At 40.1% G+C, this 27,488-nt stretch overlaps 3 protein-coding genes and 1 long non-coding RNA gene across 8 annotated transcripts in view; 3 read left to right on the top strand and 1 right to left on the bottom strand.

Moving 5' to 3' along the window:
- The window catches only part of LOC145436426 (protein NLRC5-like), a 233,178-nt gene that overhangs the window by 138,157 nt on the left and 67,533 nt on the right, over window positions 1-27,488 (top strand). The gene's annotated exons all lie outside the window — the stretch shown is intronic.
- LOC145436996 (uncharacterized) lies at window positions 1,521-2,100 on the top strand. The gene is made up of 2 exons (XR_013914529.1): window positions 1,521-1,721; window positions 1,902-2,100. It is a non-coding gene; the product is annotated as an uncharacterized LOC145436996 (long non-coding RNA).
- On the top strand, window positions 14,709-18,916 carry LOC145449495 (uncharacterized). Of its 5 annotated transcripts, none has more exons than XM_080327892.1 (14): window positions 14,709-15,336; window positions 15,406-15,518; window positions 15,580-15,648; window positions 15,711-15,773; window positions 15,839-15,913; window positions 16,095-16,154; window positions 16,215-16,283; window positions 16,351-16,437; window positions 16,506-16,664; window positions 16,725-17,361; window positions 17,418-17,539; window positions 17,611-17,839; window positions 17,921-18,067; window positions 18,144-18,916. In XM_080327892.1, exons 1-14 carry the CDS (start codon window positions 15,102-15,104, stop codon window positions 18,380-18,382), a joined length of 2,304 nt encoding a protein of 767 aa, XP_080184018.1. In that variant the 5' UTR covers window positions 14,709-15,101; the 3' UTR covers window positions 18,383-18,916. The 5 variants fall into 5 exon arrangements, with proteins under 5 accessions (XP_080184018.1, XP_080184033.1, XP_080184001.1 ...); XM_080327907.1 differs by having other exon boundaries at window positions 15,580-15,654; window positions 16,725-17,214; XM_080327875.1 differs by having other exon boundaries at window positions 15,580-15,654.
- Window positions 18,539-19,700, bottom strand: LOC145449525 (uncharacterized). The gene is made up of 3 exons (XM_080327918.1): window positions 19,455-19,700; window positions 19,111-19,394; window positions 18,539-18,859 (listed from the first exon to the last, which is right to left on the bottom strand). The coding sequence occupies exons 1-3, from the start codon at window positions 19,623-19,625 to the stop codon at window positions 18,682-18,684; spliced, it is 633 nt and encodes a 210-aa protein (XP_080184044.1). The 5' UTR covers window positions 19,626-19,700; the 3' UTR covers window positions 18,539-18,681.

Raw genomic sequence — 27,488 nt, 5'->3', positions numbered from 1 at the left:
GCTCGAGATCGAGTCGTCATACGCGAAACAGTCGCACCAGTCACAAACAGCAATTTTATGATCATCAAAAAGAAGCGGCTGCTCTGAAAACCAGACTTGAATTTACGAAGCGAGAAACGGAAGCAAAAAGAGAGGCTTTCGAAAAGGAAACTAAATGCAAAGCAGAAATGGAACGATTGAAAATGGAAAACGAAGCAAAGTTGAAGCAATTGTCTCTGGAGACTGAGCTAGCTGAAAAACTAGCCATGATCAAAGTTTGCAAGCAAATTGAAAGGGAAGAAAACCCCTTTGACCTTGATGACGACGAAGATGTCGTTCGTGATGAAGCAAGTTTTACAGAAATACGAAGTTGGGTTCCCGTCTTGAATTCGGAAGCCAAGGTACAAAACTTTATTAGTAGTAACTCACATGTGTGTCCTGAAGTAAGGCAATGTAATGTCAAATCTAGTGAACCCGTATCCTACGGCCCAGTTATTGATAAAACTCCTGTGCAAATGAACAATGTCCGACATGTTGAACCGGAAGAAACCGGCCGAAACACGTTTGTAAAGATGCCCGTTAATCAATCTATCGATATACCAATTGATCGTCAATACAACATGAAACCGTTGACGCGAATACCTGATATAAAAGTTTGGGTTTTTGATGGCGATGAAACTAATTATATGGAATGGGAAAATTCGTTTAAAGCGTTAGTTGAAGATAGAGTGTATTGTGTTCATGAAAAGATGAATTTGTTGAAACAACATCTTGGTCCGGGCCCGCTGAAAGTTGTGAAATGTTATTTTCTGCGTGGTTCTGAGGAATCCTATCGAAAAGCAATAAGTGACTTGCGAAGTAGATATGGAAGCCCTGTCGTTGTTGGGCAGGCCTTTATAGATAAATTGAAAGGTTGGCGTCATATAAAGGAACATGATAGACTTGGGCTGCAAGAATTCTCTGATTTCTTGGAGCAAGTTTTTGTGTACAAAGTGTTTGTGCCAGAGTTAGGCACTCTTGATTACTCGTCAAATCATGTTTACGTTGTGAAGAAGTTACCTCCGTCACTTATTGATAAGTGGCGTTGTAAAGTGTCAAAGTACAAGGCACAGATAAATGATGTAAATTGCTACCCTCCATTTGAGTACTTTGTGTCATTTGTGAGAGATCAGTCTGAACGTCGAAATATGCCAGAATTCAGAATGTTGAACGAAAACCGAAATAGTAATATCACGGAATCTGCTCAAAAGTATGGCCGTGATAGGCCATGTGTTTCATTTGGAACTAATGTTATGTCAGGCGAATACAATTGCCTGTTTTGTGGAAAAAATGACCACCATATCCCAGATTGTGTGGATTTTGATAATTTACCGTATCCTGAACGAATATCGTTTATGCGTGACAAGTTTTTATGTTACGGATGTGGGGAAAGATATACTAGAACGCACCATGGTAAAATTGTCCAAAACGCGTAGTTTGTGTGAAATGTGAAAAGTTACATTTAACTAGCCTGCATCCGTGCTCTGCTTCCGCTGTAGTATTGAAGTGTCCGAGTATAAAACTGTGGGTGATTGATGATAGTATAATTTGTGATTTGGTCTCATATTATCCCTGTCTGTTTTGTACAATCGCTATATGTTGTATGTGATTAGCATCTGTTTTTGTTTGTTACCTGTTGCCTGTTAGGGTCTATTTCTCCTTTTGTGTTCGATGTAATGTTTGTAAAAGTCCGATACCCCGACGTGGAGCCACATTGTTTACGAAAATAGTTGTTAAGACATTTTGTGTTGCACAAAAATGTCCTTAAAGGGGGGAATGTAAGATCCGTCCCAGCAGGGTGCCAGTAATCTTCCCTCTTTCCCACGACCTTAATCTCTTATTGATAAAGTAATCTGCGAAGCACAAGCCACGTGCTTTGAGAGAATACCAGTGTAGCGCCGTAGCGCGCGTGTTCGCGAGTCAGTCGCAGAGTCGTACACATACAATTAGATACATCTAACTTTGTTCTTTCTATATTCGTTAATATGTTGCAGTATGATTTGAACCTGGTAAATCTACAAGTTTCTGACCACTAATTACTACTATTTGGCTGTTCTGTGCTAGTAAAGAAAGCTCCTTGGATCTGCGTGTGTGATCAGGATTGCGAGAGTACTCAGAGCGGTCATTAGTCAGTCAACTAGTGCGTACAACGGGAACTGTAGTTGTAGCGTCGACTCCAATCAAGCATTATACCAGCGTGTCTTGCAACAAGTCGTTGCAGCGACCGCTACAGATATACTATCGGAAAATGCGGAATATGTCTCTGTGAAGTATAACTCAAAAAGTAGCTATCCAATATTAGGTTGTGAGCTGTCTGGTACTTAACTCAGAGACTGCTCCCGGTTCACTGTTGTGATAGTTATTCGTACGATATATTGTCCATACACAGTTTGTTCAAAACGTTTGCATGGAGGTTTACAGTACATGAATCTCCTCTTTGAGTCAGCTAAACGGGCGCTTTTATAGACTCGTGATCACAGCAATCACAGATTGCATGGAGGAGAAAAAAACGGGGGCGCAGACTAGATGACCTCATGGGGCCGTATCGCAACTCCGTCGCCAAAGCATCTCGATGGTGCAGGCGAGAAAGAATATCATCTCTCTCTCTCTCTCGTATTCCTATCCTAATATGGCGTGAAATACACAATGTTGGATATCATCATATGCTCCCGCAATCAGAAGTAGCACATCTGTAACACAGCTGTATCAGCGGTATAAGTTGCCACAGCTTGGCAGCGGTTGCTTTTGATGGGTGCCTTTATTTTGTGCTAGGAAACTTATGAAAATTATGGAAACTTATGAAACTTATGAAAACTTATGAAAACTTATGAAACTTATGAAACTTATGAAAACTTATGAAAACTTATGAAACTTATGAAACTTATGAAAACTTATGAAACTTATGAAACTTATGAAAACTTATGAAACTTATGAAAACTTATGAAACTTATGAAACTTATGAAAACTTATGAAAACTTATGAAAACTTATGAAAACTTATGAAACTTATGAAACTTATGAAAACTTATGAAAACTTATGAAACTTATGAAACTTATGAAAACTTATGAAACTTATGAAAACTTATGAAAACTTATGAAAACTTATGAAACTTATGATTTTTAAATCATGATTGCAATAATGGCATTCAAGATTTACATAGACCAGTGGTTGCCAAAATCTTCAACCTCGCGGCACCCTCTGTAAATGTAAAATAGTCAGCGGCACCCAAGCATTATCGACCTTTTTCGGCTAGCAGCACACTGTAAACTACCGGAAGATTTGACAGCACCGATGTTCGATAGACACACGGAGGTGATCTCTGACGAAGCTATTTTACCTATTCGGTGTCCGCGAGTAGGCTTTGCCTACTTGTAATATACTTAAAACCATGCGGTAACTAAGTGCCAGCACGCCTAATAAGAGAATGCTGGGGACTGTTCTGATTGCCATATGAATTTATAAACTTGAACATCGACGACGCTTCATTTCTTGGTGGTAATTAGGAAGGCAATGAGGTTTTGAAAACCCGCAATGTCTCACAGGCGCCAGTATGTCTGCGATCAATCAACGCATCGTACAAAACTGGATTAACCCTTGTCGGCACGCGATACGTCTGGTAAACCGAGTTCGCGTGGATATTGGTCGTCGGCATGACAGAAATTATATTTTTACAAATGAACATCACATCGAGACCGACGGATTATAATTTAGATTATTGATCGTTTTCTTTAGACTACAGTTATTTTAAGCATAATTTCAAATTTTCGCTGAATATATTCACAACGCCACCGCTGCAAAATGAATAGGTTGTGAATTCGAGTCAGGCTGAGGTCGACACCAGTATTCCTACCCATACGTGTTTTGGGTTTATGTAGGCATGGACTCGTCGTACAAACCGAATAAGCGTTAGTGTGACCATTGACTGGTGTGTGTGACTGGCTGTCTCTTACGCTGATTTTGCAATTCACATATAGATACATTCTTACGTGTACTTGAGCTAGAATCGCAACGTCACCAGAGAGTTAACATGTAGTTATCAAAGCACCTCATTGCAATGTCCCCTCGCTTCAGATTTGTGCAAAATTTGCAACTTACCCCCGTGCGGCAGTAATCGAAGCAAGCAGACAGGTGTCATCATTTGAGGTATAATAGGTCAATAGTGGGGAGGATAGCAAACATTATTGTATTTTTTTGCAACAACGCTGCATGTTCGTCTTGGATTATGACTTATCCTTGTACTGTGTGCGGACTGGATTTTTCAAAGTCCGATGAGTTCGTCGAATGCTACGAATGCAACAGATACTCTCACTGTTCTTGTGCGAAGATCGGTAACTTCAAGTGGAAAAGCCAGATTTTCATATGCCACTCGTGTATATTCTTCGAAGGCGGATTCAATTATCGATGGACATTGGAACACATTCGAGCCCATCCGGGACATTGTACAGCTATAAAACGAATACTTCGTTTGTATAATGTACCCGAGCCTGATCGGAGCATGCCAAATGAGGCTGCACTGGTGGATGATGTTTCATTGACGATTTTGAAGCAGTTTCATTATATTATCAGCACGGATCACACGGTTTTGCGCGTTGATGGCGATGGGAATTGTTTTTATCGCGCAGTGTCGCTGGCCCTATACGGTACTGCGAAACACCACTTGCGCTTGAGGCTCCTGACTGCGCTCGAAATTATTGAGAATCCAAAATATTATGACGAAGACGCAGAGGGATTCGTAGACCTCATAGATGACATTCGAGTTGTGTCATCATCTTATGCCCTTCTGGTACAAAAAGCATGCATTCCGGGGCAATGGTCCGAGATGATGCATATTTACGCGTTGAGTGCAGCCCTTGGCTCCGCGATTCGCTCATATTATCCGCCAACATCGGAAAACGAATATTTGACAGAACCGTTCTCACGCAAATGTTGCGGCCGCGGTGTATCGAAATCTGCCAGACCTGTCGCGACTCTCATGTGGACACAAACGACTGTGCCTACGACAAGTTATCCATTTCGACCGAATCACTTCGTGCCAATGATCAAAACCAGCGATCTAACTTCAAGTGATCCAGGTCTTGTATGCGAATCAAAACTGAAATTGGAGGATCAGGAAAGCGACATTGACAAACCGATTATACGCGAACCAGACAACTCCAAAACATCTCATAGGAACGAACATGGCGATGTAATTGCTAATGAACAGAAGCATTCGCTGCCAGACATCACCATTCCGAGTGAAGATTCGCCTATGGACCAAACGAATGGTGAACAGATGAATACTGAAATGAGAGAAGTTGCTGACGGAGACAAACCCGAATCAGTTAAACCTAACAAGACATTAACAAATATCACAAAACTGCCATTTAACGAGTTTTTGAGTACGGAGGAGGCAGTTAACAAAATTATGGATTGCAAAAATGCTCTTTCGAAGATGCCCTCAGGACGGAAAGACAATTGTTACATTATGATAGATTTCACAACGAACATACTACGGAAGGCTGCCAAGATTCGTCGCATATTTTACGATGACATGGGAGCTTGGACGAAAACCATGCAGACATATTCGTATTACTTGAAGGTCGACAACCGACTCAAGTACGTATATAAGCCGCGTTGCCACAACGGTGCCATTTGTACACTGCGGATGAAGGAGTATTTGCCGTTATCACCGCAGCCTTGTCCAGGTGACGTTATCACGGTTGGGCGATACTACGCTAAATCAAAGAACAACCCTGGTTACGAAAAACGTATAAGCTGGATTGAGAGTGGACCATCGGAACCATGTAATGTGTGTGTCGTGGAGTACAAGGGTATTTCTGGGGACTGCGGTTCACATGGAAACAGCTCTGTCAATCTTCAGAATTACACCCGCACTCCGCCGAGCGTTATTGATAAGATAAAAGAAAAGGTTAAATATGGAACTGGAAAGCGCATTTACGTTGATCTTCAAAATGAATCTGAAAGTATCTCGCAAACGCCTCGGAATATAAATCAAATTCACCAAACTAAGCATCAGGACAAGGTCAGCAAAGAAGGGCACAATAGCCTGCCGCGAAAATGTTATGCAGACGAACTTTTGGATGTCGTTAACATGATGCACACGGAAAGATTTGTGAGAAGAGTCATCCATTCTCCTGGGAAAGCATCTAGCATAATCATGTACACCGATGACCAAATAACAGATATTAAAAAAATGTGTTGTACTGGAAAAACCGTACTTGGAATTGATAAGACTTACAACCTGGGCAATGTGTACGTTACCGTAGCAGTTTTCAAAAACCTGAAGATGATAAGCACCAGAACGCAGGAAAATCCTATTTTTATCGGTCCAATATATCTCCACCATAGTTCAGATAGAGGGACATTCAACGACTTCTTTAATCATCTCAGCTCCGCTATAGGAGGTACTTTTGATCGGCTAGTCGTGAGGACAGACGACGAAATTGCACTACACTCGGCCATCGAAAACTCGTTCAAAAACTGCAAACATGTTCTCTGCGTCAATCATTCAAAAACGAATTTGGTCGACAAACTTCAGCACGACATCGGTACAAGCAAGCATTTAAGAAAAAGCCTGGTAAATCAAGTCTTCAATCTTTTGTTCAGCAAAGACGAAATGGAATTTGATCGCAGACAAAAAGACCTAGTGACTAGGTGCCATGGCATCTGCCCAACGCTTAATCCATACCTACAAAAGAGATTGCTACCTTTGTTGAAGAACAAGGTCTGGCGTATGCGTAGCTTTATGGGCGTCGAACACCAATGGTTCACCAACAACAACTGCGAGAGCATGAATCATGTTCTCAAACGATTGACAGACTGGAAAAAGAAAAAGTTACCGGACCTAATTAATTTACTAAAATCGGCGATCACTTCACAATACTTGGATGTGCGAAAGAGCATCACGGGCCGTGGTACATTTACCCTCGCCGAGAATTGTAAAAAGTATTTGGTTTCCCCTTGGGATTGGGACGACATGCCAGAAAACGAGCAAGACCGTTCATTCCAGCAATTAATGGCTTTTCCCGCCCCGGCAGTCTATAAGCTGACAAAATCCTTATCCCAATCCACTGATGGCCAATTATTGGCACATAATCCTTCTAAACGAAGTGGTAGCAAACCAGGACAAACTAAATGTAAACGAAAAGTTCGGTGAGATGTGGATCATAGCACTGTACATTCCGTGTTTATATTTGTACTTCGAATTCTGCTGCAAGTTCCGATTTTCATTTTAGGTATACGACCGGCGGAAATTTTCTGGGTTTCGAATTAGTGTCTGCCAAATAATGATAGCCGTGTTTATATTGGCATCTTTCCGTTATTCGTCGTACCTTTCTGCAAACGTTCGTTCAGTTAAGTTTCGTTTTACATGTTGCTATATCTTTCAATAAAATGTTTTTTCGCTTACTTGTGATCTCACTAAAAACTGAAAAATATCCGAAAGGAGTCAAGGATGAGATAGCGTAATTCGGATTCTCCTGAATTTGAAATTGCCCCAACGGATCGGTGATCCGCTAAATGAGAACTCGTCGAGTTGAGTAGTGATCGATTTTCACGGCTGATTTCGTTTCTGCCGTTACCCTACCCGTTAACCAGACATGGATATTGGTACTGGTGATACACGCCTGTGACTGCATGGTGCCAGGAGACAACGAGACTAGACTCATTAGAGGTTTAACCAGAGCAACGATGGATGGCAATGGGCAATCGCGCATCAGCGATGATTGGTCGATGTGCAGTGATGCTATCTACAATTCTACATATATTTTTTAAAATCATAATCATTGGGAACGATAAGTAACAACATATTCATACGTCACATATGAGTGTATCACGACTTCGCGAGTATCTTCAATAATATCGCAAACCGAAAAGGCTGTCTTAAAGCATAGTTTATCCAAATACTTGAGTGGCATTGACGTCGACTAGTATTTCCAAGATACCAATTCAGCGTCAATCAGCAAACGCGACTGTGTCGCAATCTTCACATGCCAAGTTGCTAACGCGTGACCCAATTTGATTGCCGCGCCGGGAAAGTTCAAGATTGCGTAATGTGCACAATATCTCAGATGCGCTGGTAGACGTCTCATTGTTTTGATGTACTCTCTGTTCTTCACAACAGATTAAATAAAAAATGCTAACTCTCCGGACGAAGCTTTAATTCTTCCACAATTACGAACAGTGTTTATGTAAATTGCAATGTTAATTTAGGAGAATACCAGATACCCTGATTCCGACATAATTGTCTACTTGGAGCGAAATGCTGGTAAGCTCTAATTTATTTCTGATATTTTTCAAAGCTTTACAGTTTTGAATCTAATCTACTTCTGGTTTTCCGGAAAATACTATCATCATCATCATTGGTTTATTAGCAATTTTATCAGTTCAATACACCACAAAAAATGCGATACAATGAAAAGACAGGAAGATGTCGAAGCGACAAGGAGCAGTCTATGGAATCTGACACCCACCTTGGCCTAGGCGATGTAAAGAGGAGGCATGCACACTGAATGAAAGTAAAGAAGATAGTATAGAAAAAAGAAAGCGACAATAAATAGGGCGGCATGTCATGGGAAGCGAGATCGATAGGTCAGTCGTGGTCCGGTAATCTTGAGGATGGACTGTATTTATTTAGTAGTAATTGCTTGTATTTCGACTTGAATGTGGACATGCTCGTCGACTGTCGGATGGCCGGCGGGATACTGTTCCACACATCAGGTCCGGCATATTTGATAGAGCGATGATCGATGACTACTGAACTGTATAGTCCGAAACGAACCGAGGTTGCTGTACAGACATTTGCCATTCTCGTGCTTATGACAAATAGCTCTGACTTGTTATGTTATGAACTGAACTTATCTCAATTTCCAGAACTGGATGTGAAAATTTTCCGAGTTATCCTATTGCACACTGACAACGCCAACGGTTTTCACTTGGCATTCGAAATAAATTTAAGCAAAGTAAAGGTGAATGAGTCTAGTATAATTCACGGTTAAATAAATTTTCTTTCCAGTCAGGTTTATGGTATAAGATGAATCGGGTGTATGCATACTGAATTCTCACCATTACGCTATGAAATAGGCCAAGTAGCATTGGTGTGCGGGATGCCATGCGTTCATATCAAACATCGACACAGCACATATGCGATGACAATAAGGTACGACATATCTGGACGGTTTCAACTAAAATTGATTGAATATTTATTCGCTTGTATTCATTATGTCATTGCGATTGTTGCTTTACAGTGTTCTTTTCAATTCTCTACTAGCTACTGACGATTACCCCTGACGTGTTTCAGCCGAAAATAATCGGGTTCATTTCAATAGGAAGATATTCTTAAATTGTATATTGAACGGCTTTTCATCCAAGAGCTCTTTATCTTCATAAGTTTCCATAAGTTTTCATAAGTCTCATAAGTTTTCATAAGTTTCATAAGTCTCATAAGTTTTCATAAGTTTCATAAGTTTTCATAAGTTTCATAAGTTTTCATAAGTCTCATAAGTTTTCATAAGTTTCATAAGTTTTCATAAGTTTCATAAGTTTTCATAAGTCTCATAAGTTTCCATAAGTTTCATAAGTTTCATAAGTCTCATAAGTTTTCATAAGTCTCATAAGTTTTCATAAGTTTAATAAGTTTCATAAGTCTCATAAGTTTTCATAAGTTTCATAAGTTTTCATAAGTTTCATAAGTTTTCATAAGTTTCATAAGTTTCCTAGCGCAAAATAAAGGCACCCCTTTTGATTGAATGAAAGCCAGATTGGATGAGATCTGCTTGCGGTTAGTAGGTTTGGAGGTTGTCAATCACCATATACTTCCGCAATACCAAACACAGTGGGTTTGGAAAAGATTAAAGCAGCCACAGAGCTTTGATCTTAACAATAAAAACAATAACAATAAAAAAATGAGAAATGTGAGGCTTGGGTCGCGAGTAGGGCTGGGGACAACGATTCGAGTACTCGAATCTGAATCGAGTATTAATTTTAACGATTCGAGTCGAGAAGTAAAATGCGATTTGTCGAGTACTGAAATTATACGCTCCTCGCCCCAGAAAGTGAAATTATAGCAACGAGAACGAAAGTTTCGATACAGATTTTCACTGTTGAAGCGTTGTAACCTTGATTGCCCGTATCGTAACATACGAAACCGAAACATATAGTACAAAGATATGTACGTTACTGAGCGTAGCACATCTCCGAATTCATGGTCATCCCACAACATCGTCCCCAAGTGCAATGAAATCGGTATGGTCAAATAAATACCAAAGTATCTTATATGTGATGGAAAGCAGGCAATATATTCTTTGTGGTCGCACAAAAGGTAGGCTACGTATTTAAACCTAGACATATTACATCATGTAATCACGTCATAATGATTAATACTCGATAACTCGATTCGACTCGAAGCATATTACGCGATTCAGAATCGAATCACTCAGGTACTCGATTTTGCCCAGCCCAGCAGTCCTATATGTGTGGCGCTCTAGAAAGTTTAAGAACCTCTGTGTGACGCCTCACGACATAGGTTTTGACCTTAGGTCAAATTTCAGGTGTAAAGCAAATTTGTTACCTTTGATCATTATCACCCCGCGGGCTGGGATGAGTCAGGCATTGAACTGCATTTTTATCAACCTCAACATTCCTATCACATCAATCGTTTATATTGAACTTAGCAAAAAAACAGTTTGCTGATTAACTGAACGTTTTAATATTTTCGACCACTGTCTCTCAAACTCGTCTCAGGGGCGATAATGCGCACCTTGAGAACCCATGTCTTCGGCCTAAGGTGGGCGACCGATTGAAAGACCGCTTCAAGACGTATGGACTCCTTTGAATGATCCTATAATTTCGTTTTATTGCAATCGTGAGGTGTACCGAATCGATGAAAGGATAATAAAAATGCATAATCGTCGAGCCGCGGTAAACGTAACTTCCAGCAACTTTGAAATAACAGCACCGAAATGGCTTCATACCGCACGACACTGGTGAAAAGTCGTATGGTCCCGTCAAGTGTCACGAGAAACTATACTCTGGGAAGAGGGCAAAATAACCAATAAAATCACGGTGATGAGTCTGAGCGTACGGAGAATGATGAATTTAGGGAATCGTGTTCATGACTTGATGAAATAATACAAACGTTACTTTAGCATTTGCCAGAAAATTAAAACGTACTGTCGCGCTGTTTCGTGAATGAAGCCGCGGATCGGTGGGAGGACCTTGCGAGCCTGGATACTGGAGCCTTAACGGTCCGCCGGCGCGGATAAGACCCTTCGTATCAGAAATATCGATTTAGGCCTGCTCCAAGCATCGTATATTGTTACTACTGTTAAATGCGGATTTTAGCCCTTCATTGCTATGAACCACACAGCGACGGAACCACTATATACACACGTAGGTAATCATTGAGACTGAGTAGACGCACAATCGCACATCCACCGAAGATAGATTGTAAGCACCACCCTGCTGTCCTGCTGTTCGAATTTGTAGGTGTAACGCTGATGCTTTCGAATGAGGATGTCGGCGGACAAGGTGTGCGAGTTATTCTCAGTTTTCAGTTCGAGGCATATAGTAGACCATGGAAGGGCAACATACAGCCCGCGGATAGTTTCCCGTCTTACATGATAATGTAGCCTGTGGCCCCAGTCTGCCGAGAATCCCCACTAATTGCTGAAGCTAGAATAGTTGCTTTAATGGCATTTACCATGTACTCAACCCTAATGAAATGATATCTAGATAAATTTTGGGTAGCGGGGTTATCTAACGTCTTGAAATCTTTATTAGGGATTGTAACGTGTGTTAATTGATTAGGGAGAGGCAGAAATGGCGGCGTCTGTATGACAATGCTGTTCTCAAATCCACATTGTCATCGTCATCATCGGCGAGAAATGGCTATGAAGTGACATTACTGTCGTTATAATACATTCACTAAATACGATTTACTCTTTGTGTATGGGGATAAATAGGCGAATAATGTATCGATTCAGCGATCCGACCGGCCAAGTACGCCTACCTAATTTTCCTGTATCCGGCCCGCTGATTGGAGAAGTTGCCCGCCTTTGGTATAGACGCCAGGTATGATCAATTACGTTTAGCAAAGGTCATGTTACAAACATTTCATAGTTGCTCAGATTCGTGATAACTCTCAAATATTTTGCCATTGTAGAAGTGTAATACTGTAAGATATTGTAAGGCGGTGTTGCCAAAAGCAATAAGCGAAACGTATTTACTGTTCTGTTAATCACAGCCATGTCTATATAGTGGGCGAATTGAGATTTTGTATTAAATGCGACTCACTCAAATTTGGTTCTAATGTGGCGAGAGCGAGTCGAAGGCAGCGGTGGAAGTTTCAGTTGTGATTTTTTTGAATTTCATGTTTGAAAGCGCTGATTCGCCTCACAAATAAACCATAATGAAACAGACGAGGTAACAATAAAGGTAAAGATAAATTTGTCGCAAACGAAATGATCAGGGCTTACAGCTTATGTTATCGTTAGCTAGAAGTACAGCAATAGATTGCGTATGCCTGATAGATGGGGTGCTCGCAACCGTGTTATTTGTTTTTGAGATAAAATCTAGCGAAAATATAGAAAGTTTCACTCCTAAGAACAGGTATGTCCGGCCTAGCCGAATCTTCGTCGAAATTGTTGATTGCAGCGGTCAATAACATCGGGCAATGCGTACATATTGCTATCGATTTTTTATCCTCTTTCTGCTCACATAATCAGATTTTCCAGTATGACTGAGTAAGGTGTCTTGGAAAATGTAGTACCCGTAATAAATATTAAACATATTCGAGAGGACCCGTTTGTATAATGAGTTAGTTACAAGATGTTATTTTGTGACTTCCTGTTTGATATGTCAAAAGATATTGAAATCGCCAAACGGAATAAATTCTCATTTAGCTTGGTTCGTCGTGGCGCAGAAATGGCCGACGCCGAAATGCCATCATCATCTTCGTCATCCATGGTGGATTTTATATTATATTTCACGTTACATTTCTTGATAATACAGTATCATTACATATGTCAGTGCCTCATCAACGTTATGGCATATGGAGTTATTTTGATATCGATGCTTGTCGGAACGTCTCATTTTGTTTGTTTTCTCGTGGCAGCAAAATACAGCATTTATTGTTCCCAATCTATTCTAGAGGCTGCTGACGCTGACCGGAAGCACACCTCGATCATTTTGGTGAGTCAACGTCAAAATTTTGAGAGTACTGCGAGCTTATGAAGGCAAATGAACAGACACGGGAATAGCATTCTCAAACTCCTGATTATTAGCAAAATGGAATAATCGCTTGCCGAACGAAGGCAGTCACACAAACTTTTTCGCTCCGACCAGATTTCACATTTAGCTGAAACATTTCAAACCCGTACTAATTTGAGTAAGAGTTCGATGTTGTACGTTAGGAATTTCAAATGACTTCGCATAAGACGATGCAAAAGTGCAGACGCGCCAAGTTAATTTATAGCGACGCAAATGTACACAGTGCAAGCCGATGGTATCTTGGAATGTCAACTGAAACAAACAAACCATATATCACTCGATGTCAAGCATATAAAGCTATGGCTGAGCTCGTTTTATGATGTTTAAGAGCTGCAGCGTCATTCTTGGTTATTCATCGCTAATTTGTCATCAACTCAACGAAATAGATTGATTAGCAAATAAGGTTCAATTAGTGTTTGGAACTTGCACTTAAAGGGGCACTGCGCTCAAAAAATGATGTGGTCTCAAATTGAAGAGTAGAACGAAAAAAAAATTTTGGCCGCAGCCGTTTTCTTCAGAACGCCACCGTAATGGAGCTGCAATTTATTGAAATTTCCAGAGTTGCAGCAGTCGCGGCTCCGGATAATCTCTTAACCCGTAACATGGCACGATGACTTCATCGTCGCACTTGCTCGACGCGATTACGCAGTCACGCAGAGGACGAGCTTCAGATAGAAGTCAGCCGATGTTCTGAAGCAAATATGTCTAACACGCCAAGGTGGTGTAGATACGGCGTTCCACGGACGATATTCAGTCACTAGATTTTTCTAGTAATCGGGCCTAGTGTATTCTATTTCTTGAGGGAAGGAATAGATCATGTCCTATTCTTATGTTATGTATAAAACATTACCATCACCAATTAGTGTGCCCTCTGAACATTTCAAAATTCAGAGCGGTCATAATTGGTTTCGCATTCAGGTTGGAGAATCATAAGATGAGGGTTTGAGAGTATCTTAAAATTATGGCTTGGGGATTAGTAACATTACAATATAATGAATATATTATATATGTTTTAGGGTCAGCTGCGGAGTTGTGGGCTCAGGTTAGGTTTGCGTGCCGTTGGATTTTGGTTAGGGATGATGAATTTTCCTACAGTACCCGAACCACCAATTTTGAATGTCATGAATTTTGTCATGTTCATGGGGAACCCTGACTGGTGGTATTCGTGTTGTGGATAAGAAATTACTGTTTCTCTGAAAAACGGCTACAGAATAAAGTGCTTTTCAACCTGTATGACGGTTCGTACTTGTGCGAACGTCCTCCTTTCCCGAATCCAAAATATGATAACCCTACATTATAGGAAATAGTGTGCGATGCCAGTGTTGATTTGAATGCGAAGTATTGGAATTTCGGCACACATTCATATAGCGTTGACATAATGCGTCGATTTAGTGGAAAGTGATATTGTTGCGAGTGAATATTGTTCATGGGTTCGCCCTTTAAGCTTCGAAAGAAATAATTGCACGATACCCGCAGAAAAAGCAACGAAGACCTTGAGAACAGCGGAAGTGCGATATCTGTGATTTTTCTACTGCAGTGATTTTAGTATTTGATTAATCAGCAATACGATACACTAAATGTGAAATAATGACGCTCTGTACCTACAGGAAGGTCTACAAATACAAAAAGTGATAAGCTTTTCATTTTCTTTTTGTGTAATAAATTCCAGCTGGCTGGTGCGAATTAAATTGTTTTTAAAAAAAAGTACGAATGGAGCTCAAAAAGGTTGAAAAGCACTTGTCTACGTTATTGTCTTGCTCTACTCAGAGTCTTCGTAATAGTATATAGAATATACATTGACATTATAGCAAGCTGCAATGACATGGAGAAGTTGTGCCGTTACATCGTGTGATGTCAAAAGGAATGACGAATCGCATACTCTTCATAAAATTCCTTCTAAAATTGCACTAAGACGACAGTGGTTTAGTGCCATAGGAATCTCGTCGACCAAGATAGAGCAGAAAAATATATTTGTATGCAGTAAGCATTTCAAGAAAAGCGATTTTATTCGTCATCATAAAGGAAATAGCAAGCGTCGACGACTTAAAAAGGGTTGGTGGCAATCATCTCTAGCAAACTCTTGTGTATATTTATAAAATGTTCCTTTGTATTTATTGACAGAAGCTGTACCTTCGTTGGATTTTACAAAGAAGTTCTATAAAACCAAGAACGTAACAGATCACAAATTGACTATAGTTTTGAAGGAAGATCAATCTTTGGAGGAATCTTGTCAAGTAAGGCTGCATTTCTTTTCCCTAAGACATGTTGGATTGACTTTTGGTCCTCTCCGTTTAGTCATCTGACTCGGATTTTATGGGCTCAACATGTTCGAAATTGATTGGTGGGAACCCCACCAAGTCTAAGGTATTGGTGGGTAACTATATTTAAAGTTCCCTATATGCATTATATAACTTTTATCTTGACAGACGGTTGCGAAAACAACAGCAATTGAAGAATCTCCAGTCACTAAAACTCCAGAATCTTGCAATGTAAGTCCTTGTTTTCAATTTCACATCACAATGATTCCATAGGGATTTGCAACGTTTTTATTCAGTCATCGGATTCAGATTTTATTGAATCGAAATCTAGTACAGCCATCAATAAAAGACCTTCCACGCAGAAGCTTCAAGTAAGTACACTTGAGTTAATTGATTTGAGAAGGTATACTTGCATGAATATGTGTGCATCGTCTTTATTGTGTAGTCATTGGAATTGCATGAAAAAAGGCTTCGTCTAAGATTGCGGTTAGTGCACTTGCACAGTGACCCCAATTTGTCCACTTGATGGTTATTATTTGACAAATATTGTAGATTGTGGTGAGAAGAACCTCACACGAACTTCTTGCTGGTGCAGCTACTGAATCGAGTCATGTAAGTAGATATCCCATATCATACCGTGCGTATTAATATCTTCAACATATTTCTATTCAGTCATCAGACTCCGACTTCACGGCACCAGTTTGCCGTCCATCCGGCAATACAAAATCGCCTGTGTTCAAGGTGGTGACGGGTATACCAACTTTGTACAAAGTCAGGCTAATGTGTTCCATAACTTATTTCTCGGTAGACTCCAATAAAGTTGAAAGAACCAAGGAGAACTCATCCTGATCCGTTTGAAAGCCCCGTTTCTAAACGTAGCAAAGGTGATTGTGACGTGAGATAGCCCTGCTACTTTTCTAATCACAGTACATCAAAATAACAACCCATCATTTTGTTACCAAGGACTGCAGCATTACGTCGTCACTCAGCACGATCGAGCCTCTTTCAAATGTTGAAACAAGCCTGTGTAGTGAGGATGCGACAAACAGTCAACAAATTGATGAAAGTAGGACAATTCTGGTATTTCAACATTTACTTCGAGAGGCATTTAGCAAGTGTGAAGTAAGTCATGTTGCAGCACTTTGTGCCATGTGCATCTTCTTTATGTACACCTTTTTTCAGCTATGCTGTTCAAAGACTGAAATTAAGACGACGTACAAGGGTTCTCACATGTCCATGGCAATTGTATGCCACAACTGCTCTGAAACCAGGATCTGGAATTCTTCACCAGAAATCAGAAAGATGTCGGCAATGAACCTTTCTACTGTTGGCGCGACAATATATTCGGGAGCCACGTACACTGATATTGCAGATGTTTTCAAATTACTGGACACTAACTACATTTCGGAACGTCGTTTTTATGAAATACAATCGCAATACATTTTGCCAACTATTGCGACCTACTATGAGGAACATATGGAGGATGTTTTACGGGACATGAAGGGTCAATGTAAACCAATTACACTGATGGGTGATGGGCGATCGGACTCACCTGGGTTTTCTGCAAAATATATGGTTTATTCATTTATGGAGGAGAAGACTGAGAAGATTGTCCACGTCGAATTGGTTCAAAAAACAGAGTGCTCCAGCAGTGTTGCAATGGAAAAAGTTGGTATGGAGCGTGCCTTGGATGCATTACTTGCTCAAGGTTTGCCGATTGAAACCGTTGTGACTGACCGGGCACCAAGCATCAGGAAATTGTGGAAGGATAAATATCCATCAATCAATCACCAGTTTGATGTGTGGCATGTCTGCAAAGGTAACTGAATACTGTTATTATTTGAATCTTCTTTTGCCTTACTAACCGTTTCTCAGGACTGAAAAAAAAGTTGGTGTCTCTGGGTAAGAAGAAAGGTATGGAAGACTTGCTACTATGGACAAGAAGCATCACTAATCACTTGTGGTGGTGCTGTCAGTATTGTGGTCAAGATAGCAGTGTAAGTCTACATATCAACTATGTCTGACATCACAAATTAGGAACTTTTTATATAACAATATGCAATTGCAGGTGCTAAAAAGAAGATGGTTATCTCTTCTGCATCACATCACCGGCGAACATGAGTGGACAGTTGACGGGGAGACATATTCCTGCAGCCATGGCACTTTGACTGGGGATCAGTGCCTAAGAACTAGATGGTTGCAATGTGGATCTCCTAGTTTCAAAGCATTGAAATCTTTGATAGAAAACAAAAGTTTGATCCGGGATTTGGAGCAGATGACTCTGTTCAAACATACTGGTAATTTTTTGACTCATCACATCTGCACACCAGTTTTCGGAGCATGGTCAGATCATTACAATTCACACCTTACTTTTTTAGGATCATTGGAAGTTTATCACAACGTCATATTGAAATTTGCACCTAAACGTCTTCATTTTACTTATGACACGATGCTTGCACGAACCAAATTGGCTGTCCTGGACCACAATGAGAATGTTGGTAGATTTCAGGCGGTGACACGAGCAGGTTTGCTGTACAGATGAAATGTTTGCAAGTCAAGGTACTTAGTTACTTACTTTTTATTTGTTTAAGCAGGTTTAAGCAGGTGCTCCACGATACAAAAAATGTTACTCTCGGTCAGCAAAAGAGTGGATCTTGAAAAACATGTATGAAAAGAAGACGAACCACTATGCGAGAGAGCTTTTGAGGCGAACTACTGAGAATTGCACTGGCATCAACTTTCCCAGTAACATTTCAAGAAGTGTGCATCCAGTCAGCATTGCACCAGAACCAGCCCCCTCTAAAGAGGAATTACTTTCAAAACGTCGTTCTAGAACGTGACTTACTAATCCTTATCTTCAAGTTGAATGGAATGTGGTGCAGTGCTGCATAGCTAAATAGCTCAATTTCATTCTTCCACACTGCCTGACTGCCCCGTTGTAATACCCTGGCTATAAAGTCCTCGGATGTTTCTTTTTTATTATCTATTTTAATAAATAACGAGTAAGCAAAGTAGTCTTGATGTATCAGGCACTGCAGGCATTCGTGGAATATAGAATGCAAACAGTTCCAGTTCACTGTGTAATAATACAGCAACAGAACTGATTTCGACTTATATAGCATAGCCGCAGTGTTATCAATCACAGTTCGTTTTCTATCGGCCATTTGAAACCGACATACAGTCCATCATCACTAGGGTACTTTTTCCTTATAGCAGTCACGATGCAGGCTGGCAAGGGCATCCTGTTTTTGCTACCCAAAACGTCGCCATCAATAATCCATTCCAGTATGTGTCGATAAGACACCAAGCGATATTGTCTGCAATTGGAAAATATCAAAGTATATTGCAGCAATAAAAATAATGCTGAAAAGTAATAGCAGCATATATATGACAGTATAATGCTCCCAATTTATAAAGTGTAGGCATTTATATAAAAGCATGCGAGAAAATGTAAAGAATGCAGGAGATTGCCGTTTATATCCAGGAACCATGTCATAAGTCCCAAGACCCTGTCGCATACATATAGGTCCAATACTAAACCACACAAACAAAATGTTCTAGGACCCACTTGTTAGAAAGCCTTCTGCCAGGACCATGTGGTTGATTGTTATTATTCCAATTTTTCCTGTTCACTTTGAAAAACGTTTCAAGAATGGAGGGATGTATATGTACGAGAAAATCGTCATGTTCTGTTATGCAAGTCGACCCTCCATTCCCCAGAAGCTCCATTATTTGTTGTATTTCCCTGCAGCAGACGCGTTCATTCTGGTTTGTCATGGATGCACAGTTCAAGCAACTGCACCATTCATTGTTGTCAAGTGTCCGAAGTTGACTCTGGTTTTCTGACGATTCCTTTGACCAATACAATGAGATTGATAAATTGCATTCAAGAAACACAGGTACAATACTTACAGAGACATGAGTTTGTGCTTCTTGAGTCGCAACAAGACGGGCGAATTCCTCCTCTGAATATTGTGGCTCGAATTGATACGGCAGGCTCTCACCAAATATCGTGATATCATCGAAATCTTCTACATCTGTATCTTCATCAGAAGTTAATTCATCAACAAGATCTTCTTCCATACCATTAATAATTTTAACAAATTTTACGATATCTACGTGTCAAAGGAATTGCATGAATGAACTGATGGAGACATAAGATTCGTTTGTGAAACTGAGAACAACAATGTTACGACAAAAAATTCCACAACAATATTGGAACTTTGATGAGAATGAAATTTTCGTGTTGATTATCTATACATCTGTGTCTTGAACAAGTAAACTAGACCGTATCAAGACAGTTGCTATGCCATGGGTAAATGATGCAAAATATCATGTGTCTGTCTCTTCCGCAAGACCACTACTCCAAAGGTTGTGCACTGTGCAGTCAATAATACATCTTGAAAATGACAGCTGTATCTGCATCAATATACAACTGTAACGGCATCTCAGTATCATTCAACTGGCAAATACTATAGAGTCGTGACAAGCTCCAGACACAAATCCTCCTGACCTAACACCGTACGTTGAGCGCCGCCTTGGTGTGCAAGACATGAGTCATTCATAACATCGACTGACAACTATCTAAAGTTCGTCCTCTGCGTAATCGCGTCGAGCAAGTGCGACGATGAAGTCATCGTGCCATGTTACGGGTTAAGAGATTATCCGGAGCCGCGACTGCTGCAACTCTGGAAATTTCAATAAATTGCAGCTCCATTACGGTGGCGTTCTGAAGAAAACGGCTGCGGCCAAAATTTTTTTTTCGTTCTACTCTTCAATTTGAGACCACATCATTTTTTGAGCGCAGTGCCCCTTTAAGTATAGGATTTACGATTTCGAATAGTCGGCTCGTTAATAGAACTTCGAATGGCCGACTAGTTGATGGGACTTTGCAAAAAGAACTGAAATGGAGAGAAATCGCAAAGCTTGGATATTTCAGTGATGAAGTTCGCATTACAGCCCATCATATCGCACTACTCCATACGAGAACAATTCTTGGTTGCTCTCCTATGGTTTATTAGAGTGCGGAATGTTCGCTAATAATTAACGGTCAGCTAGCGCTAGAAAAGGCGACCGATGAACCCCTTGACTATTACATTGCGATAATGCTGATTGCATTAAAATCTATTATTACGGAGCGCATGTATTGCTGCTCCTTTACAGGTTACCAATTTATAGCATCCAATACGATTGCTAATTCAGGCGTGTTGTCAATCAGAAGATATGTCACGGCCAGTCGGTTATCAGATTTATTTCAGTGAGAAACCGTGCACTTATCAACTTTTGAGAAAGCGTTTCGGAATAATAAGTCATTAAGGCTTAACACATTGCATATTGATATCGGAATGCCTACAACGAATATTTGTTCCGTGACAGCAGGAAGTTACATTTCCATGATTGCTCACAACGCGCATAGGCTCTGTGGAATAAATTGTCAGTATGTGCAATAACCCGGAGTAGATTTTTTTCTGATAAACAGTCCAGAGTTCTAATTGTGTTTAGAGCGCTGCTGCATGTAGACTTTTTAGTATAATTGCAAGTTTAATCACGCCATAAAGAACTGGTAACGGTAATGGTGACGATTATCACTAAAATTTCCAATAACTCTTAAGGGTTTTATGATAATCCCGCTATCCAGCTAGTGCGGAGCGGATCGACAAATTCTCTGGTTTGGCTCCGATCCGGTTGTTCAATTCTCTAATCCGGCTCCGATCCGGCTCCGGCCGTATTAGGAAAAAGTACTGATCCGGATCCAATCCGGTTTCGGCCAAAATAAAAAAGGCTGGCCAGATATCCGGCCCTGCACGGTTCGGACGTTCCGTGAGTTTATGAATATGCCTGGTTTATTTTTGCACTGGCTTGGCGGTTACTTGTGTGTAGTTGGTTGGTAGTTATTTAGGTATAAAAGTCATGCGTATCCATAAAGATTCTGGCCGTATTAAAAATGTAGTGATCCGGCTCCGATCCGATCCGGTCCGCCCGAAATTGAAAAAATCAGGCCGGATATCCAATCAGGCTCCGGTCCATGCTCCGCACTACTATCCACACGAAAATTCAGCCTGACGATCTCTAACCTTCGAAACATTCATATGCAAAATAAGTTATTGATGTATGCAATTATGCATTCATGTTTGGTTCATTGTTTCGATGCTATATTTTAGTTCTAATGTTATTTCTGGTTTTCTTTCAACGTCTACAGGTGAGCTGTATAGTGCGAAACCAAACCAACCTGATGTACTGGCATAGGCCTACTATATAGTCTTGAGATGAAATCGCATTCGATAGGAACAGAAATTGATTTAATGTCCAAGATTCGGTCAAATCCGGGTTAATAACCTCGTATCCACAGACAATATTTTAAAATTGTATACTTTGCTACTGTAGGCAAACTGCCTATTTCTATGATATTACATTGTCTCCCCTGCGTACTGAGCAAGATTGCAACCACCGGTGACATTGAGTGGATCCCTCTATATGAAACGTGTTAACGAACTCTTTTCTGGAATCAGAAATGTGCGTGATTACATTGAGAATTTGAAATAACGCGGAATATCATGTACGATTTATAGGGAAACATATTACCAATATGATATTCGTTTGATTTTCAGTGATTGTTTTCACATCCCGGATGATATCGAACACACTTCAAAGGCTACAGGTCATTTGGTTCTAATATTTGAATAATTCAAGGATTTATGATGGCAATCACTCCGCCAGCTCAAACAGTGATGCTTGGTTTAGCATTTAAATAATTCGAGAACATTCTATCCTGTAATCACAGCTTCCACTTCGCCGTTTTATGTTACGGACACTGAATCGCCGTAAATTCAACGCTACAATGTTTGAAGTTGTCCCATAGTAAATATGTAACAGTGTCGATCCGCCGACGTCCACGTAATGTTGCAAAATCAGCGGAAACAAACAAATGATCTCGCTTGATGAGTTTTGGTGACATTTATCTCGTTGACTGAGATCAATGTATGTGGCATTGTTTGATCAGGTGTAACTTGCTGTTGATTGAATCATATGCGAAGCTAGCCTAGGTAAAGGATTTTATACTCATTGTGAATCTATATTTCCAATGGATATATAACAGGTTACCATCTGAATCTAAGATCAAGTCGAATTTGATATAGTTGCTGGGAAATGAGTACGTGAATCATCGTATCGCGAACCGCGTATTTTTATTGTATGGTCAAAAATAATCGGCGTGAGCTCGTAGGCTAATTTACAGAAATATCATGTATTTGGAAATCGAATGGAGAATGGAAAAGACGTAGTTTATTTTTGTCGTTTATATTTGAGCGACAATGAGTGCAAACGTACTGCTGTAAAATGCTATTGACCTGTCAAGGAATTTTCGCTGTTTAACAATTTAGGCATTCGCGCTCAGCTTTTATCCTGCTAAATTTCCGAAGCAAACAACGATACGTACCGTTCCGTTCGATGGCTTGCACGAAAGCAGTTATATTGACTAAGCTCGTTCATGATCTGATAGTCACAACATCTTTAATCGTGTACATCTCTATATCTCGATCGTACGATCTATTGATGGTAACTTTTATATATTATGGAATAATTATGCGAAGTTAAAGCCTGATTCCGCAATTCTAGTCACATCAAACTTAGTGATCCGAAAAACGATTGATAAAGAAAGCAAATAATCAATCGAATTCAATGACGTGTAGCAACATATTTAGATCTGGATAAAGTCGACCCATATTTACAAAAATATTTGATTTCGTTAAGCACTGCCGTGCTCACTGCTCATGATATGTATACGGCGATAGGTGAACGATAACAGTACTTCCCATACTACCGTGAATCCTGCGATATCGCTTCATTAAATATTTAATGACTGGACGAACGGATTTATTCGGAAGTGCAGAAACATTCATTGCGTCGCTATGACTTCGCAGTAGTAAACATATTTGATTTTCTGAGTGTTATGACTGTTGTGGAAGTACATCGCTTTGATGTTGCTAAAATGATTGTATCCCTGATTCACGGTAAACATGTAAATGCACACATAATCCGAGTTGTATCCGGTCCCCTAAGGAAAATGGCGAGATTGAAAAGTAAAATTTTAGGACTTCAGTAATGGAATAAAATTGATATTCCTATAGAGCAGTGGTCGGGAACCTATGGCTCGCGAGCGATATATGGCTCTTTTGGGTGCAAGATATGGCTCTTTTCCAAATATTTATTTTTGTACTGAATTGATCAATATTGTAGCGACTGGTAAATTTTCATCATGGCCAAAATAATTATTTAAGTGGCAATATAAACATGTCTTTGAGAGGTAAAGACAATGCCGTCTTCAGGTTTAGGGGCTCGGGCGCCCCCTTCAAAATCATCATATTTAAGTTACTCTCACGCCAGCGGCCAGCATCACTCGGGAATTGTAAGCGCCAATATTGTTTGTGTTATACTGGAGTGGAACTTCGGCTCTTGTTAATTGGCAGGCTAATGATTAGTTTTCTGATTGCGATTGCGCCGTTCATTTAGTTGCCATATATAACGATTACTCGTTCTGTTAGGATGTCTCTTCGGTAATAAACATTTATCGTGTGTAGACAAGACATCGTTTCGTGGTGCAACAGGGAGTACAGGCTCTTTATACGTGGTGGCAGCGATGGGATTCGAACCCACGCCATCGAAATGACTGGTGACTCAAACCTCCTGGCGATGTATCCGAATCGAAATCTTGAATTGTGCAATACGTTGAATCAAAGAGCATCATCTTCCTGATCTATAAGGCGCGAAATGAACTGTTGTGGATGTGACATTCACAATTACAAACTCGAATTACTAACGCCATAGTTATCCACGTTGCACGTTCTGTGTAGTACCGGTGATAAAATGTAAGATTGTAGCCCAACGTTATGTTACCGGCGAATACTTTGAGAATTGAGAAGTCGACAAGCATTTATATTTTGGGAATCAGTATGACAGTCTCATTCGATTAATATCAGTTATAAAATAAATCCTAAGCGACTTACGATGAATTGCCTTATCATTGGTGAGGCTTGGCCCGTCTGCGTCTTAACTCTCGTTTCGAGCTTTACATTTGAACAATAAGTACCAGCTTTTATAGAGAAAATGTGGCGCACACGAGCAATCCAATGTAGTGAGTTCGAATGAGTGTTACCATGACGTCACGAATTTCCAATTGTGACGTAATAGTTGTTCGGCATGTATAGCTCTTTTGGAGTTGAGACGGAAAAAATAGGGCAAATATGGCTCTTCGGACAAAAAAGGTTCATGACCACTGCTATAGAGGCATAGTCCTTTTCGATGTGTGGTAGGCTAATCGCTGTCGCCGACATTCGACTTCACTGAAATTGGCACATTTTCTCCTAATATATGTCAATTTGTAGTTACATTAGTTACATGAAGTTACATGAAATCTCGCGACACGCGATGAAAATTTTCAAGTTGACTAAATCTCCCCCAACAAACCACCAACGAGATAATTTGAGCCCCTTCGAGCTCCACCCAATTGGGGGTTTGAGGTGCGACATTATAAATCGCAGTTGTGACTCTTTGCATGTTGCGATAATAGGACGTGCCGAAGTAGCGCACATCTACATCAAATGCACTTTAATCCTAGTTTACTGAGCACCCTTTTCAAGGACACACGACGCATGACACTTCTGGAATACTTGGTTACTTCAGCATCAACTTCAAGTTGTTATATAATCAAAATTATTTTCGTCGATGTTGACCGTAGGTCAGGGGTGTCACGCATTTGGCCCGCGGGCCGCATCCGGCTGTGATGCAATTCGGAGTGGATTGAAAAATTCCTATATTTTCCAGCAGAGTATTCGCAGCAAATGTTGAGACTTTTTACAGGAAATACTTAATTGTTCATAGGCCCCATTATAGCCACCCACTGTGGTTTCACTCTAGTTACCACTGTAGGAATATGTCAGTGAAATTGACATCCAATTTCAAGAAGGCAAAAGTTAACACTAAATTCATAGCTTTGTACAAATATGGTCCAGAAAGTAGTTATTCACAGAAGCGAAAACGCCAATGCGGAACCGTTATATGCAGTTTACAAGGAAAATATATTAGTTGCGCCAATATATTATTGAAATATCTATGGTCGCACTGCTGTGTCACTTTCGACCCAATCGGTCGCCAGACGTTGTTTTTCGTTAATAATCCTCGGATTATCCCTTTATCCGCAGGTTATCAACGACAAACTCCAATAACTCCGCTTCTACTAGTTGGAATTGAGTCAAATTTATTTTGCATCGTCTCTGAAGACAGCTCAACAATTTCATGGGGTTGACGGAAAAATTTGAATTTTTTTTTAAATTTTCCAGTATAAATTAAAAAATTTAATTGGATCTGCGGAGCCTTATACTTGACAGAATGGAACCAAATTTGGTGCGCAGAGTTTTTTAGGGGAGCCTGACGATTTAATGCCTGAATGGCTGGAATTCAGAGAAAAAAGTTATTTTTGAACAGCCCTAATGAACACATTACAAACCTTCAAAGCAAATGCTCCACAATTAAATCCGTGATTTTTACCACCGGTCGTCATCCATCCTGTATATCTCACAACTGATTCTCTTCTTGAGATTTTTTGGAAGTTTAGATGAAATATAGCGATATCGCGAAACGTTGATAGTTATGAGATGAGCTACGCGGGATAGGTTTATATCACAAGTCATAACGGCAGAATGTCGCTCTCCTATATAGTTTCGTAGAGTACGGAATGTTCGCTAGATAATAAATAACGGTCAACTAGCGATTTGAAATACGACTGATGAACCTTCTGACTATCACATTTCGATATTGATGCGATGACGCTGCTATCTAATATTGCATGGCATTTGTAGAGCGTAAGCTAGGTTGCGTTTTAGCAGGCTGATAATTTGTATCAGTCAACGGTAGCTATTGGTGGAATGTCAACCAGAAGACATGTGACAGCTGGTTAGTTATCAGATTTTATTCGCGTTAGAAACCATATGGTTGTTATCAACCTATCAAAATGTCTTTCGGCACAGTATTTCTCATGTACATGTCTCATATGTACAATATATATTGATGTTTAGATACTTATTACAATATTATATCTGACAAATACCTTTTCAGATTTCTATGATTGCAAACAAGAGCCGTATAATATATTTTGACTTTGAATCACCGAGACACCGCGGGCTGCGGGTACAGTTTCTAGATTGGTTATAAGTCCAATCATTAGGGATGGTGTGAACGCGAGGTTCACGTTCGCGTTCTGTGTGTGAACCTCGGAAATTTAGAGGTTCGCGTTCACAACAGAACCTTCGTAGGTTCTGCACTGTGAACCTTTTTCATATATTACAATTTTCACTTCATTATAACATCTTTCGTTCAAGTTTATTGCATTTCAACTGCAAGCCACTCTACGCATGGTGCTGGCAGTATAAAAAATCAACACTAAACGAGCATGCACCTTGACAATCTCAAAATTTTCACTTGCTTTCTTACAAAAGCTTGCTCGAAATATCCAGCTTTCCGTTTGCAAATATTTAGTGACTCTCTGCCGTGAGCTTGACCCGCAATTACATAACATGAAAAGCGAATTACACTACATGTAGACAGTGAATGATGTTTATTCAACCAATCAATGGAATTGATATCGTTGGCTGATGTAAAAAATCTAGCAGGTGAGCGGGGTCAATCTTGACCTCATATGTTTATTGTATCATAAAAACCAAATCCGTGCGATTGATGTGTTGGCTACTGCTGTATAACTTGTTAATGGGGTAATATCGGCAGCAGGTATAGCAACTCGTTTTACACTCTGCTCAATATTAATGTAACAATACTCGGACGCTGAATACATTTTCCGGCCCATACCGTTAAGGCGTAAGTTTATACCCCTGGTATAAGTCCTCGTCGAAATTGTTGGCTAAGCGCCAGAAGATATTGGTTTTATGGGAATATTAT

The sequence above is a fragment of the Botryllus schlosseri genome, chromosome 1, assembly GCF_051294905.1.
Source record: "Botryllus schlosseri isolate E-star chromosome 1, Bs_hap1, whole genome shotgun sequence".
NCBI classification, from domain to species: domain Eukaryota; kingdom Metazoa; phylum Chordata; class Ascidiacea; order Stolidobranchia; family Styelidae; genus Botryllus; species Botryllus schlosseri.
Note: the sequence above shows the minus strand (reverse complement) of the source record. Positions and strands in the feature narration are given on the sequence as shown.

Excerpts from the sequence above, each read along its gene's own strand:
- LOC145449495 (XM_080327875.1), top strand. The coding sequence starts at position 15,102 with ATGACATGGAGAAGTTGTGCCGTTACATCGTGTGATGTCAAAAGGAAT. Across the intron at positions 15,519-15,579 it reads CTTTGGAGGAATCTTGTCAA|TCATCTGACTCGGATTTTAT; the intron begins GTAAGGCTGCAT and ends CTCTCCGTTTAG. Across the intron at positions 17,840-17,920 it reads GACTCTGTTCAAACATACTG|GATCATTGGAAGTTTATCAC; the intron begins GTAATTTTTTGA and ends TTACTTTTTTAG.
- LOC145449525 (XM_080327918.1), bottom strand. The coding sequence starts at position 19,625 with ATGGAAGAAGATCTTGTTGATGAATTAACTTCTGATGAAGATACAGAT. Across the intron at positions 19,395-19,454 it reads AAGCACAAACTCATGTCTCT|GAATCGTCAGAAAACCAGAG; the intron begins GTAAGTATTGTA and ends TATTGGTCAAAG. Across the intron at positions 18,860-19,110 it reads GGCAGAAGGCTTTCTAACAA|ACAATATCGCTTGGTGTCTT; the intron begins GTGGGTCCTAGA and ends TTCCAATTGCAG.